This window comes from Elephas maximus, chromosome 21 (genome assembly GCF_024166365.1).
Source record: "Elephas maximus indicus isolate mEleMax1 chromosome 21, mEleMax1 primary haplotype, whole genome shotgun sequence".
Taxonomy (NCBI): domain Eukaryota; kingdom Metazoa; phylum Chordata; class Mammalia; order Proboscidea; family Elephantidae; genus Elephas; species Elephas maximus.
The window spans coordinates 25,000,443-25,015,266 of record NC_064839.1 but is presented as its reverse complement, the minus strand read 5'-3'; the positions used below and the strand labels follow the sequence as shown (position 1 = coordinate 25,015,266).

Here is a 14,824-nt window from a genome sequence, read left to right as displayed (position 1 = left end):
TACACAGTATTGTCGAACTGAAGAATAAAGTTTTTTCCTTTTGGACCCTGAAAAGACTGAGAGGGATGGTTGTATGCCAGATTACAATTGACAATAAAAATAATATCCCAGCCTCATTAGCTCAGATTGGTCTTAAGGATGACTAACCCTGGGCTATATAATCTTGGAAAATGGTCTGCATTAAAAATAAGCATTGTCCATTTAAAAAGGGCACTGCATAAAAATGTGGATTTTAGGAGAATTTTTTTAATGTGAGCCAGTATACCATATTATACCAGAAGCATCTTCAGTTTGCTTTTTTTTTTTCAATTAACAGAACTTAATGATACCTGTCTTCTGTTTTTGCAGTGTGCTAAAGTTTGTGTGTGTGTGTATTTTACATGATATGTAAAACCAGTAAATTGAGGTAGACAAAAATCAACAGGGAACCCTTTCCCCTAACTTTTAGAGAAACAGGCTTGTTGCTCCACAGCCTGCAGAGAGATCTAGTGGTCTTAATAAAACACTTTAACCTTTGAGCTGGTGATGGATCATTTGATCACGGCTGCTGCTGGCACTGCTGCTTGGGCTCTGAGTTGTCCTAGCAAAGACCTGTGTGCATGTGCTGTGGCCTGTTTCCTAGGTAACTTTCACCTGCTTCCTTGAGCAAAACTTGCCAGCTGCAAAGATTTCCAATATGTTTTTCCTTTTTGCTTTCTATAGCCCTCTGAGCCCCTGCTTTTCTGGCGCTTTTGAAAACTTATTACCTCCAATTAGCATTATTTTACCTCACTTAAGTAAACCTGGTATTTGAAAATCTAGATGTACGCAAGGAAAAATTGAATGTGAGTTCTCATGCATTAAAAATTATAGTGCTTTTAAAATATTTGATTATGTATGAGTTTTTGGGAACATGTCTGTTTTGTAAGGTCAGACATTGTGTAATGTTCTCTAGCCAAGGCAGTAATTTTACATGGTGGCTTATTGGTAGTTTCATAGATGATTATATGAAATATTCCCAAGCCCTATGATGTTTCTGTCAAATGCGTCTGGCTTTAAACCAAGGTGAATATGCGTAACTCCTTTCGTAGTTGGCAAACCAGAACACTGTAGAGGATAAACTTTTATACAGCCTGCTAGGCTCATTGACATTTTTGATAAGTTGTTCAGAGAATGCATTCTTTTTTTTTACAAAAAACTTAGGAAAAATTTACAAAAGTAAAGTGACTCTCCATGTACCTGTCACCCAGCTTTAGCAGGTAATCAGCTCATAGCCAACCTTGTTTCAGCTCTACCCCGCCCACTTCCTACCTCCCGCCATCCCCAGCTATGTTTAAGCAAATCCCAGGTATCGAAAAACATCCAGAGAGCACTTTCTCGTCAGCTTCTTCCTGATGAGTACATGTTCTTTTTCATCTAAGTGGGATTGGGTTCGGGGGTGGGGGCAGTGTGGCAGAAGCAAATTAGGTGTCTTGTTTGAGTATTTAAAAGCATTACTGTTCTCTCTTGCAGTCGAAGACACCAGCTTTGGTGTTTGAATACATCAACAATACAGATTTTAAGGTGTGTATACCTTTTCTTCCTGGGGGAAACGGGGCGGGGGGGTAGAGAGGTGGTGATGCGTCCTGTTAGTGCTCCAGAACACAAGGGGGCGGGAAGGGTTTGGTGAGAGAGTACAGTATGGAGGACGGACAGGATGCAGAAGATGGTCAGGGTTCTTGCATTTGGTGAAATTACTCACCACCCTTGCCTGGCTGACTCTAGGAGCAGCTGCTGGGCTGGCTCTAAGCTGATCTCTCATCTGTAACACTCCTGTTTTAGGCAAAACAGCTCGGTTGATGTTAACTTTGATTTTTATGTAAATCTTAAATTGCTCACAGTGATAAATAATGCAGGGCGTTTGTGCAAAGAAGCAGTACATTGGATTCAGGCTGTCAGATCGTGAGCGAGTGTGTTCGTGCTCGCTGTATACAGAACAAATGATACACAGCGGCTAGTTTAGAGTCACTGTGTTAAAATAGCCCTGTCCTGGGTTATTTACATATTCTCATATGTGCTGTACATGCTATTTTAGATTTTGAAGTGTTCTTTTCAAAGGATAGTTTTAAACTGGTTTTTCATGAATTTGTTTTTGTTGTGGTTCAGACACTGAACCTCAGCCTTAACTTCTGATGAGATTTTTGGGGCCAGGCATATGGGACATGGTAGAAACCCATTTCTAGAGCATAATTTGAAAATCAATATCAAAACAAATAGTGGTGTTCATTTTCAGGGGCATATTGGAGAACTTGTAGGTGATTATAACTTGTATCAGTGAACAAGAGGCTTGTGATTTTGTTCTGATGGAAGCTAGGAACAAAACCAACCCAGCAGTTGAAAAATCCTCACATCAGGAGTGATGCTTTTGGGTGAAAATAAAAGAACTTCATTCTCACATAAATTTTTCTTAGACTCTGACTCTAAAATAAGGTTAATTAGTGGGAAAGAAGCAAAACAGGATGTTTTGACCTATAAAACAATTAATAGCAAGTTTATTAGCAATTATTATAGTTTATTGTACTATATGTATAATAATAATGCATCGCTTTTTCCATATGTAACAGGTATCCTTGTTAATGTGACTCCTTAAAGGTTAAATCAACAGTAAACTCTAGAAAAGTGGGGTGTGAGTGCTTAGCTGGTAGGGTAACGTGCTGATACACGTAGCTAATCAGGCCTTTGCTGTGAATGACCCAGGCTTATCAAGGTGTATGTGAATGGGGATGTGTGTGCATTTCCTGAGAGAAATAAACAGGCTTTGATGAAACCAAACATTTTCCTAATGGCCAGTTGAAAAGCTGATCTCATGAAACTTCGTAATGAAATCTGTTTCAAATGCCTGTACGTCATGACCGAGTTTTTACCAGTTGTCCGTTCACACCCATAAAATTTCACTGCAGCATTTTGTATTTCCTAAATTGACATCTGCTCTTTTGATTTAACAATACTTACGCTCCATTTTTTTTTTTTTTATGCTCAGTTGTCAGGAATTTTAATTCTCTAGAGAAATCTTATTTCTCTGGGGTCTTAACCCTCAAAGGGCATGTTTTGGTGACAGACATCCTCTAGTAGCTTCCTTAAAGGGATTATGGGAAACTAATGTTTTGTAAGGCTGTGCATGTCTGAAAACATCATTGTTTTATCCTCTCATTTAATTGTATTTGCTGGGTATACAATTCTAGGTTATAATTCATAATTTCCTCAGAATTTTGAAAGGATTGCTCTATTATTGCCACTAAAGTTACCCTGATTTTGGTTTCATCTTATGTGATCTGTTTTATTTCTTCTGGAAGCTTTTAGAATTTTTTTCTTCATTCATAGTCTTCTGAAATTTCACAATGATGTGCCTTTGTATGGGTCTCTCTTTTGTTCTGGATACTTGCTGGGCTTTTTCAATCTAGAAATCCATGCCTTTCCGGCTTGGAAAATTATTTTTAATGTTCTTTGATTTTCTTCCCTTTCTTTCGTCTTTGTTCTCACTTTGTAGAACTCATTCAGATGTTAGACTTCATATTTTAGAACTCCATTTTGTTCTCTGAACTTTATATAATGATATCCTGCTCTTTTATGTAATATCTTTCTCTCCCTGAGAATAATATATTTTTCCCCTTAAGTTTTCTTCTTCATGCCTTTTCTCTGTTTTACTTCCAAATTCTTTGTGTGTGTGTGTGTGTGTGTGTGTGCGCGCATGTGTGTAAAACAGACTTCTGTCTCTCTTAAAATTTTCTGAAATGTCGTGGTTCTTGAATGTCTGTTCACATTTTAGAGAAATGCTCTAAAAAGCTGATTGTAATCTCCTATCTCAAGGATACGCGCTTGGCTGCAGTAACACCAAGTTGAGGAGAGCAGTCGGGGTGCCACATAGCATTTTGTTCAATTCTCCTGTTTTCACTGTGGTGTTAACAAACCTATTTTCCTGATTTTAGCCCAGTTTGTTTACCCTCTTAGTGATACCTGGGGTCACCAATTCCTAAGCCTTTCTGTAGTTCTTTAGTTTGAGGGTGTTTGCTTCTTGCCCCCTGTTAGCAGACACTGTTAGCAGAATTTTCTACTTTTTAGGTCTGCTTAGTCAGCTGGACATCTGTTTTCTAGCTTCAAAATGTTGTTGCCTCTTCCATTCTTAGTTCTTCTGAGTCAATCACACACACCCACCCCTTTACTGTTATTTTAGAGGAGCTTCAGGAAGAAGCAGTGAGAGGATGTGTTCAGTCTGCCATGTTTAACCGGGGGTCCCTTTGGATGTTAAAGGATCATTAAACTGCAGGTTGTTGTTGTGTGCTGTCAGATCAATTCCGACTCATAGCAACCCTATATGATGAGTAGAACTGCCCCATAGGGTCTCCTAGGCCGTGATCTTTATGGGAGAAGATTGCCATATCTTTTCTCCGGCGGAGCCGCTTAGTGGGTTTGAACCACTGACCTTTAAGTTAGCTGCTGAGTGCTTAACCATTGTGCAACCTGGCCTGTGTCAGATAGCAGATGTGTATTTTGTTAGAGCAAATCATGGCAAAAAATTTATTTTCATTTCCAAATAGTGTAACACGTCACAAACAGGGAAATCAGTTGATTTAATGTCCTTGAGGTTTTTTTTTTTTTTTTTGTCCTGTGTCCATCTGATTAGGAAAGCTTGTTTTTATTTTTTTCGTTTACTGTTAAGTGTATTAATAACTGCTTTTAAGGTACTACCCAGAGGGTGTTTACCCCTGGTTTAATATTAGAGGTGGATCAACAGTGATAAAGCCTGCAGCCTGTTCTTTTCAGTATATTTTACTGATAAAATTGATATTATATTTTGATATATAATTCCCTTTTGTTGTAGGGTCTGATTTTGGTATCAGGGTTATACCAACTTCACAAAATAAGTTAACTAGCTTTTCTTGCTATTGAATCTGTTTGGATACTATATGTTTCTAAAATTGTCTACTTTGAACTTTAATGGGCTAAAGTTATTAGAATTCTCTTAGGACTTAATCTAATGTATCTGTAATTATGCCCTCCTTTACATTCCTATGGAGCCGTGGTGGCACAGTGGTTAAAAGTTTGGCCATCAACCAAAAGGTTGGCAGTTCGAATCCACCAGCAGCTCATTGGAAACCCTATAGGGCAGCTCCGCTCTGCTCTGTAGGATCGCTTTGAGTTGGAATCAACTGGATGACAGTGGGTTTTTTACATTCCTAATTCTCCTGCCATGCCCCTTCCCCCCTTTTTTAATTAGACTTGCTAAATATCTTTTATTTACCCTTTCAAAGAACTAGCTTTTGGTTTTATTGCTTGGGTATTGTTTTTGTTAGTTTTTCTATTTCATTCTGTTTTTACTCCTGTCTTATTTTTTTCCTTCAACTTTCTTTGGTTTCACTGTTTTTCTCCCTAACTTCTTGAAGTCTGAATTTCTTTCATTTGTTTCTGTCTTTCTTGATTGATAATAAGTATGCTTAAGCCTCTACAACCCCAAACGCCATTTTAGCTGCATTCCACAGCTAAATGCAGAAATGCAAACATTTTATGTGGAAACCTTTTAAACTTACTGAAAATTTGAAAGAGTAGTACAATCAATACCCTTATAGACTTCACCTCAGTTCACTGGTTGTTAATATTTTGTCACTTTGTAGTTACTTTTCTCGTGCTTGCATGCACACCCTCTCATTCTTTGTCTTTCTCTCTCTTGCTGAGTCATCTTAAAATAAGTTGCAGGCAGGCATCTGGATGCTTCACTCCTAAATACAGTAGCGCTGAAGCTAGGACATTTTCCTACATAACCACAGTACTATTAATACTCTGAGGAGCCCTGGTGGCACGAAGGTTGTGCGCTAGGTTGCTAACCAAAAGGTTGGTGGCTCAAAGCTACCCAGCGGCTCTGTGAGAGAAAGACCTGGCAATCTGTTTCTATAGATTACAGCCAAGAAAACCCTATGGGGCAGTTGCACTCTGTTACATAGGGGGCGTTATGAGTCAGGGGCTGACTTGATGGCACCCAGCAACAACATTAATATCTGAGCAGCTTATTATTAAAATGCCCTCTAACGTACAATACATTGTCCATATTCAGCTTGCCCATTAATTATTGTCCCAGTAATGTCCTTTATAGATACACGTTTATGACTTTATGATCCAGGATCTAACTGGGTTTTTTTTTAATTGTTGATTCCTAATATGATTGCAGTATGTCCAGCGAACATGATCTAAATGATACTGATTTGTAATTTGTTGGTAGTTGCTTTGTGACCTTAGTACATGGTCTTTTTTTTTTAATAATTGTTCCATTTATGCTTAAAAATAATGTTTGGTTTTTTTTTTAATGTTATCGTAGTAGTATATATATAATAAAGCATTTGCCCTTTTAACCATTTGTAAGTGTACAGTTCAGCCACAGTAACTACATTCACCATGTTGTGCACCGGTCACCCCGAACAGGAACCAGGTACCCCTTGAGCAATATAGGGTTGCTTTTTTCTGTAGAGTTTTATGTTATATGTGTTAGATCAAGCTTGGTAATTTTGTTTAAATCACGTCTAGCCTTACTAATTTTTCCTCTTGATATTTCACTGTATGATAGAGATGTTGGTTTGGTCAGTTGCCTCTCAAAATCATCAGTTATACTTCATGTACTTTAAAAGAACGTATGATGATACTTAGAACAAAAAACAAACCTTCAGAACAGAGGAAATGCCAGTCTTCTAAAGTTGTAATGAATAGTTAGAGCACCCTCCCAAATGCAAAAATATCTCAAGCTATGGTACCATTTTGAGGAAGAAGAAAGTTTCTGTTGAGACTGTGCTTCTTAGTTTTCTATGCCTCTGAAAGAGTATAAATAAAAATGAATATACATGTTAAGTAAAGTATTTCATTTGGACAGTTTAAAAGATTGGTAAGATCCTCTGAATTGGCTCCATCCTGAGAAGGCCCTTATTGATTCTTGGAGAATTTGTAAATCACTAACATAGAGGTAGGCCTTGACAAGCTGAGGTGGTGAGTTTGATGTTGAGAGGGTGAGTTCACAGACCAAATCAGTGAGGTTTCCTTAGTTTGAGAAGCGCATTTACTGCTATTATAGGTCATTGACAGTATTTTGTCATTTCTTTCTAAGAAAACATTAAGAAAATAAGTTACACTTTCAGGTGATTTGTAGTAACTTTGATTTGCTTAATTAAAGATTTGTTCTCCTACCATAAATTTCTAAAAATGTTGACCTTGGTTTTATGCTGGATCTTGTGGCTCTGTATTAACAATGCTTAAGCTAGTGACTGCAGCATTGTGTACCACAGTTTGAAATGGGTGCTTGCCTTTCATTTGGCACCCCACTCCCCTGCTTTTCCTTTCCCTATATGGGGACCACTGGGATTTCTGTACATAGACTGACCTGTTGCGCAGGGAATGAGCAAGTTGCTTGTGCAGAATAGGAGCTTGCTGTGTTGGTGGTTCCCACGTCTGGCTGGTGATCAGAGCTACCTGGGAACTTTTTCAAAGTGTGGCGTCCTCCTGGCCTCTTGACTGAGAATTATTGGGGACAGGGCCTTTGAATCTGTAGGAGATCGTGATGTGGCTGAGCCACAGCTGGAGTTTGAAGACCTCTGTATGTGTACGACAGGACTGAGGCCCACCTGGGAGCATTCCATTCTGATATCTGTGGTTTTAGACCAAGGAGGTCCCTCAGTCCATTGATCAAATTGCATTTTCTGCCATTCTCTGCCTCAGATTTCAAGGGCTAATTAAAAGCCCCAGGAAATGACTCCAGAAGTTCTCTACCGTGGTCCCTTTTAGAGTGGTCCTAGGGTAGAACTGATTTTTAGGGACATGCCTGTGTGTTTCAGGCTTTCAAGCCAAACTGAAATTGGCGAGTGGTTCTTCCTTACCACCTTTGTAATGATCTCCTGGGAAGCAGAGACTTATTTTGTTTTTTTTTATAAATCACTTACTTTATGAAAATGTAAGCAAAGCTTATTCCTGCCAACGTTTTGCAGTTGGTTGGTTAATAATGTTCTCTACGTAATTGGCTAAGAAGAGTGGAGGAAAAGTGTGGTTCTTGTGAAATTTCCCTTTCTGATTTGTTATGGACTCTTGGAATTTCTTTTTCTTGGAAGAAAGTTTTTATTTTGTCCTGAAAGACAAATACTTATTGACTGTCTTTGTGTGCAGGCCACAGACTCACCATAGATGGTGTGGGGTACGTAAAGCATAGTCTCTGCTCTGTGAGGACTTGAGTATGGTTGAGGAGTTTAATGTGCAAAAAATGGGTACGATACCGAGTTGAACAGTGGACCCTTGACATATTTGTGAAAGGGCGGGGGTAGAAATACTGAGTCACAGAATTGGTGACTGCTCTTAGCAGCAGCACCACTTTCTCCCCATCTTATGTGCCTGGCCCATAATCAGGAAATGGTGGCATGGGACTCTTGGGGTGTTGGCACAGTGAAGCAGTCTCATGGTTTATAACAAAGTGAGGAAATTACCTTAAGAACTTCTGGTCACTCACCTGATCAGAGTAGAACTGCCCCGTAGGGTTTCTAAGGAGTGGCTGGTGGATTCAAACTGCCGACCTTTTGGTTAGCAGCCACTCTCTTAGCCACAGTGCCACCAGACAGACAGTAAATGGTGTGAGGGATGAGAATTCAGAGAAGGGAGAGAGCACTGTCAGCTCTCTGGAGTCTTGATGGGATGGGTTGGGCTTCACATGCTAAGGGTGGGCCTTGCAGGTGGGGGATATGGAGGAAAGAGTAGAGGTGGCCAGTGCAGGCTTGTTTGGTCTGTGTGGGGGACTCCTGAGGCTGCAGTGGAGAGCATATCTGCAAAAGTTGGAGGAAGCCAGACTGTAGCCAAGGTGGTTAAGTGTTACAGATGGAGTTTGGCCTCCCCCCTCCCCCCCCCAAAAAACCTCCTGTGAATAGCAGCCTGTCGTTCAGGACTTTGAAGCCCTGGTGGTGTAGTGGTTAAGAGCTCGGCTGGTAACCAAAAGGTCAGCAGTTCAAATCCACCAGCTGTTACTTGGAAACCCTATGGGGCAGTTCTACTCTGTCCTGTAGGGTGGCTATGAGTTGGAATCGACTCGGCGGCACCTAACGACGACGACGACAAACCACGCTACATACAACTAATGTTTTTTGTATTGAATAAGGCGGATGTTGGTTGTAATAAGCTAGAGATACTACATTGGCAGTCTAAGGACATTTATTTTTATGCCTTAGACCATTTACATTGATACTTGGTTTAAATACCATGTGATATGAGAGGAAAGCCTTTCATAGATAATGTCCAGATGATAAAATAGCTCATACTGGTTTTCTGGAAATAAAACACACCAGCCCTCTGAGGGTTGGAAAATGATCTTTTCCCTTTCATGGCCTGCTTATTGACTTGAGGTTCAGTTTGGCACAGCCTCTGGGACTGATCTCCCTAACTCTGAGGGGTGGGGCTGATTTGACACCCATAGAGATGGTGTCTTCAGCCTGTGTCTGTACATACCAATTGTGGGTGTGCAGCTGAGTACTGGCATAGAAGCTTCCTTGCAGTGCAGAGCTGGAGAAGAAAAAAAAACTTGGGCACTTGATTGTTATGCAGCTGAAGCTCTCCTGAGCAGAAGTGGTGGCATGTTTATGCCACTCTGCTTAATTGCGGTTCAGCCCTAAGTGGGGTCAGTACTTAGTACTGGAGGAGTTCCAAAGCACCACTAGTGTCCTGGCCTGTAAATTTTAATTCCCTACAGTGCCCTGAGCTAGCAGCTATCTGAGGTTGATGAAATCAAGTATTCTTACTAAGCTGGAAGGGAGAATTAATTACTCTTGCCTAAAATGGGAAATTAGAGAAAGAATCTAAGTCCTGGTGTTCTTAGAAAATGTTAAATTTGATTCTTTGCAAATTTGATGTTTTCTTAAATATGGAGCCCTGGTGGCGTGGTGGTTAGGAGCTCCGGCTGCTAACCAAAAGGTTGGTGGTTCGAATCCACCAGCTGCTCCTTGAAAACCCTGTGGGGCAATTCTACTCTGTCCCATAGGGTCGCTGTGAGTCAGAAACAACCCAACAGCAACGGGTTTGGTTTTTTGGTTTGTTGTTGTTAGGTGCTGTCAAGTTGGTTCCGACTCATAGCAACCCTGTGCACAACAGAACGAAACACTGCCTGGTCCTGAGCCATCCTTACAATCGTTGTTATGCTTGAGCTCATTGTTGCGGCCACTGTGTCAGTCCACTTCAGTTGAGGGTCTTCCTCTTTTCTGCTGACTGTGTACTCTGCCAAGCATGATGTCCTTCTCCAGGGACTGATCACTCCTGACCAACATGTCCAAAGTATGTAAGACGCAGTCTCGCCATCCTTGCTTCTAAGGAGCATTCTGGTTGTACTTCTTCTAAGGCAGATTTGTTTGTTCTTTTGACAGTCCATGGTATATTCAATATTCTTCGCCAACACCACAGTTCAAAGGTGTCAGTTCTTCTTCGGTCTTCCTTATTCATTGTCCAGCTTTCACATGCATATGATGCAGTTGAAAATACCATGGCTTGGGTCAGGTGCACCTTAGTCTTCAAGGTGACATCTTTGCTCTTCAACACTTTAAAGAGGTCTTTTGCAGCAGATTTGCCCAATGCAATGTGTCTTTTGATTTCTTGACTGCTGCTTCCATGGCTGTTGATTGTGGATCCAAGTAAAATGAAATCCTTGACAACTTCAGTCTTTTCTCCATTTATCATGATGTTGCTTATTGGTACAGTTGTGAGGATTTTTGTTTTCTTTACACTGAGGAGCAATCCATACTGAAGGCTGTGGTCTTTGATCTTCATCAGAAAGTACTTCAAGTCCTCCGAGGTGGTGTCATCTGCATAACGCAGGTTGTTAATGAGTCTTCCTCCAATCCTGATGGCCCCGTTCTTCTTCATATAGTCCAGCTTCTAGGATTATTTGTTCAGCGTACAGATTGAATAGGTATGGTGAAAGAATACAACCCTGATGCACACCTTTCCTGACTTTAAACCAGTCAGCATCCCCTCGTTCTGTCTGAACAACTGACTTTTGATCTATGTAAAGGTTCCTCATGAGCACAATTAAGTGTTCTGGAATTCCCATTCTGTGCAACTTTATCCGTAATTTGTTGTGATCCACACAGTCAAATGCCTTTGCATAGTCAATAAAACACAGGTAAACATCCTTCTGGTATTCTCTGCTTTCAGCCAGGATCCATTTGACATCAGCAGTGATATCCCTGGTTCCACACCCTCTTCTGAAACGGGCCTGAGTTTCTGGCAGTTCCCTGTTAGTATACTGCTGCAGCCGTTTTTGAATGATCGTCAGCAAAATTTTGCTTGTGTATGATATTAACGATATTTTTTGGGTTTTATTTATATATAATATTTTTATGGATCAAAAATGTAAAAAATGGTACAGTGAAAAGCCTTCTTCATTCCCCTACTCTCAGCTGCCCATCCCCCCCACAAATAAACATGAAACCCGTTTTTATTGGTTTCTTCTATATCATTCTTGCAGATACAAACAAATATGAATATGGCATTTTACTCCCAGCACTTTTACACCGATGATAGCACATTGTATACACTGTTCTGTGCTCCTTGGAGAGATTCCCTATACAGCTTAAAGAGAGAAGCAAAAACAGTTTAATAAAGGTGTGATGATTACTTTTTTAGAAGGTGCTGCTTGGCCTGATGGGGAAAGAGATTTACTTGGAGTTGATTGAGTATCAAAGCTAGTAGTATAGTTTCTGACAAGATTTTATGATGATTTTAATGAACCTTGATGTGTAAAGATACCTTCCGTCATAGAAAGTGAAGCTGTAAATCTCCCAGTGGTTGGGTCTTTGGATTGTCAGTAATGAAAGTTTTGTTTTTATGTCAGTTTGTCCTGTGATCATTTTCTGCACCCCTATCTTTTTTGTAACATCTCACTCCACCACCACTGTTCTTTCTGTGTTTTTTTTTTTTTTTTTTTAGTTTCCATCAGTTATTGCCTGTGAGATGTTCTGTTTTTTCCCAGCCTGGAATTGATTTGGGGAGGGGTGGGGTGGATTTTTAGAAAGTCTCTTGCCATCTTCAGATGTTGTAACCCCTCATTTTCCTCATGTTTCTTTCACAAGCAGCCTGTCTTGCTACTATCTTCCGTATCAGCCAATGAAGTGGTTCAGAGCTCTGTATCTGCTGAGAACTCAGCTTTCTAAGTGAACTGTGGTGCTGCAGTGGGCTTAGTTTGTTGGCTGTGGTGTAAGGATATGAGGACAGTTAGACAACTTAGACTTCATTCATCTCCATAATAATGCAGTCGTGGGTGTAAAATCGTAGAGTATAAACAGCTGGTTTTTTAAGAAGATCGAGTTGGCCTAAATGTTTTTCTCCCTTGGGGCTCCCCCCCCTTTTTTTTTCCCCTCTTCTCTTGGAAACACTGAGGTCTTCGGCCCTCATCTTTACTCTTTGTCCACATTTGTTCCAGATCAGGTAGTAAAAAAATTATGGGATTTTTTTTTTTTTTTTAAATGACTTAAGTACTAAGTAAGTTGACAGAGAATGGCCCACCTTTGGGATGACAAGATGCGATGAGACTAAATTAACTTTCATGTTTTCTGTAATCTGTTCCAGCAACTCTACCAGATCCTGACAGACTTTGATATCCGGTTTTATATGTATGAACTACTTAAAGTAAGTGGCATTTGTGAACAGTGAACTTTCTCAGGCCTATTCACGAAAGGAGGAATTTTTGAGAGAACAGAGAACCCCAGCCAAATACTTCTTGATACCCAAGGATTTAATGAGACCCTTTTTAGTTCTGTTGAGGCCTCCATCGTGGAATCTTTACATAGAAACTTCCCAGTGGAATTGAGAAAGATGACCAGGTCAAGGGGTACTAGGGACATTATACCAGAGATTAGAACCTCCCTCTTCATAGCTCTTGTTGGCACTTGGGTTTTCTTTTTGTTGCTTAATTAATACTTATTTTATTAGTTAGTTTTCGCTGTATTAAAAATCACCCCAAACTTAATTACATTTTTAAAATGATTTGTTTTTTCTCACAATTCTGTGGGTTAGTTGGGTGGTTCTTTTTGGCCTGAGTCCGCTTGACTGGGGCAGGGTGGTCTAGGATGGCCTTGTTCACGTGTCTCTGTCCACTGGTCCCTCATCCTCCAGGAGGCTGGTCTCAGGCTTCTTACCATGGTGGCCTCAGTTACCTTTAGCAAGAGAAGGGCAAACTGGAACATATAAGTACTTTTTAAGCTTCTGCTTGTATCATGTGTGCTAATACCCGATTGGCCAGAGCAGGTTGTGTGATCAAGCCTAGGCTCAAAGGGCAGAGAATAGACTCCACCTCAAAATAGAAAGAGCATCAAAGTCACATTTTAGGGGGACTTGCATACAGGGATGACAGACTTTGTGGCCATCTTTTTTTTGCCATCTCTCAAAATCTCTTTGTGTGATACTACCAACCCTTCCCCTCTAGCCCCAGCTAGTTAACCCTGACATGCAGGGAGAAGTGATAGATGGATGGACCTTCTAGGAGACTTAGTAATCTCAAGCACTATGAAATTTTGAAGTGTTACTGATTGATGGAGGAATGGTCTTTTTTAGTCTGCCTAGGGTCACTATGTCTCACAGTTGATTCAGTGGTACCTAACAACAACAACAGGTAAACACTTGGCTGAAGAATTCTAAAAAGGTTTGTAAGATGGAAGAGACTTGTAATTCCTAAGCTTTTAGAGTTATGGATCACTGAGAATCTGATGAAAGCTGTGAACTCTACAACAATGAATGTATAGACAATACGAAGTTTTGCATGAAATTTTAGGGGGCTTGTGGATCTCAGGTTAAGAACCTCTGAGATAAGATGAAGATGACTAAGGTATTGGCATTACTGAAAAAAATTAAAGATGGATCTGTGGTAGAATTGTGAACAGTTCCTTGGACAAAACACCAGGTTGAATTAAGACAGAGCTTTATGAAATGGGGGCTTTTGAGGAACTAGCTCTGAAGTGAGTGTGTTTTCTTATAAACACTTGCACAACCCGCTTGTCATTAGGGAGAGCCAAGGCGGTGGGTTTAAGGGTCACTCTTCTGTCTAGTGGGTCTTTTTTTTTTTTGTCAGTAAGAACAGAAGGACAAAGAAGATAGAGGCTGATTTGTTCGACCTTTCTCCATGTCCTCTCCAGACTAAAATTGCAGGGCTTGGTGTGGAAGAGGTTCGCAGGGCCACGGTCCCATGAACTGCCAGCCTAACATCTTTCTTGGAGGTTCTCCTCAGAGAATCTGTGCATTCCCTCCATGAGAACTGCAGTCCAGATTTCACAATTGATTTTTTTTGAGTAGGGTATTGAGGTTTTTAGCCAGCACCTAAGGAAAAGATTTATAACCTAGCACAATTATCCTTAGGTCAAATAAAGACATCCCAGCAGTACAGATCTTCACAGGCCGGTCATTCATATGCACTGGTGTCTGATGTCCTTTCTGCTTTCTAGAGGTAGCAGCTGGGCAGTAAGGGCGTACTTCTTTCTGCTAATGAGGTATAGACTCCCAGGTGAAACTTGAAAAACGTTTTTCATGCTTAATGGTCAGAACCAGATTTTAAAACTGAAATAATTCCCCAAGGAATTGAAAAGCTTGTCAGTACCTCCACGGGGAGTCTGACTAGTAAACTTGGCAAAAAGAATTAATTACCTTATTGTATTTGTTCAGCCTCTGCTTTCAGCAGGTATTTTTCATGTCCCAGGTATTGTATGTGGTCCTAATTAGTTTATTCTTTGGGCAGAGAAAGGCTAGGCAAAATAACAGAATCAACCCTTGCTGGATTTTTCTACTTGAAAAGGGGGTGGGGAAGACGAAATATTTAACT

At 40.4% G+C, this 14,824-nt stretch overlaps 1 protein-coding gene across 5 annotated transcripts in view; it reads left to right on the top strand.

The window, feature by feature from the left end:
* CSNK2A2 (casein kinase 2 alpha 2) overlaps positions 1-14,824 on the top strand; it is a 44,680-nt gene that overhangs the window by 12,045 nt on the left and 17,811 nt on the right. For 4 of the 5 annotated variants that reach the window (XM_049864503.1, XM_049864505.1, XM_049864502.1 and 1 more), the window contains exons 4-5: positions 1,492-1,542; positions 12,583-12,642. In XM_049864503.1, the coding sequence (XP_049720460.1) occupies positions 1,492-1,542; positions 12,583-12,642 (111 nt within the window). The remainder of the gene's footprint in view (positions 1-1,491; positions 1,543-12,582; positions 12,643-14,824) is intronic. The other variant, XM_049864504.1, reaches the window with a different exon arrangement.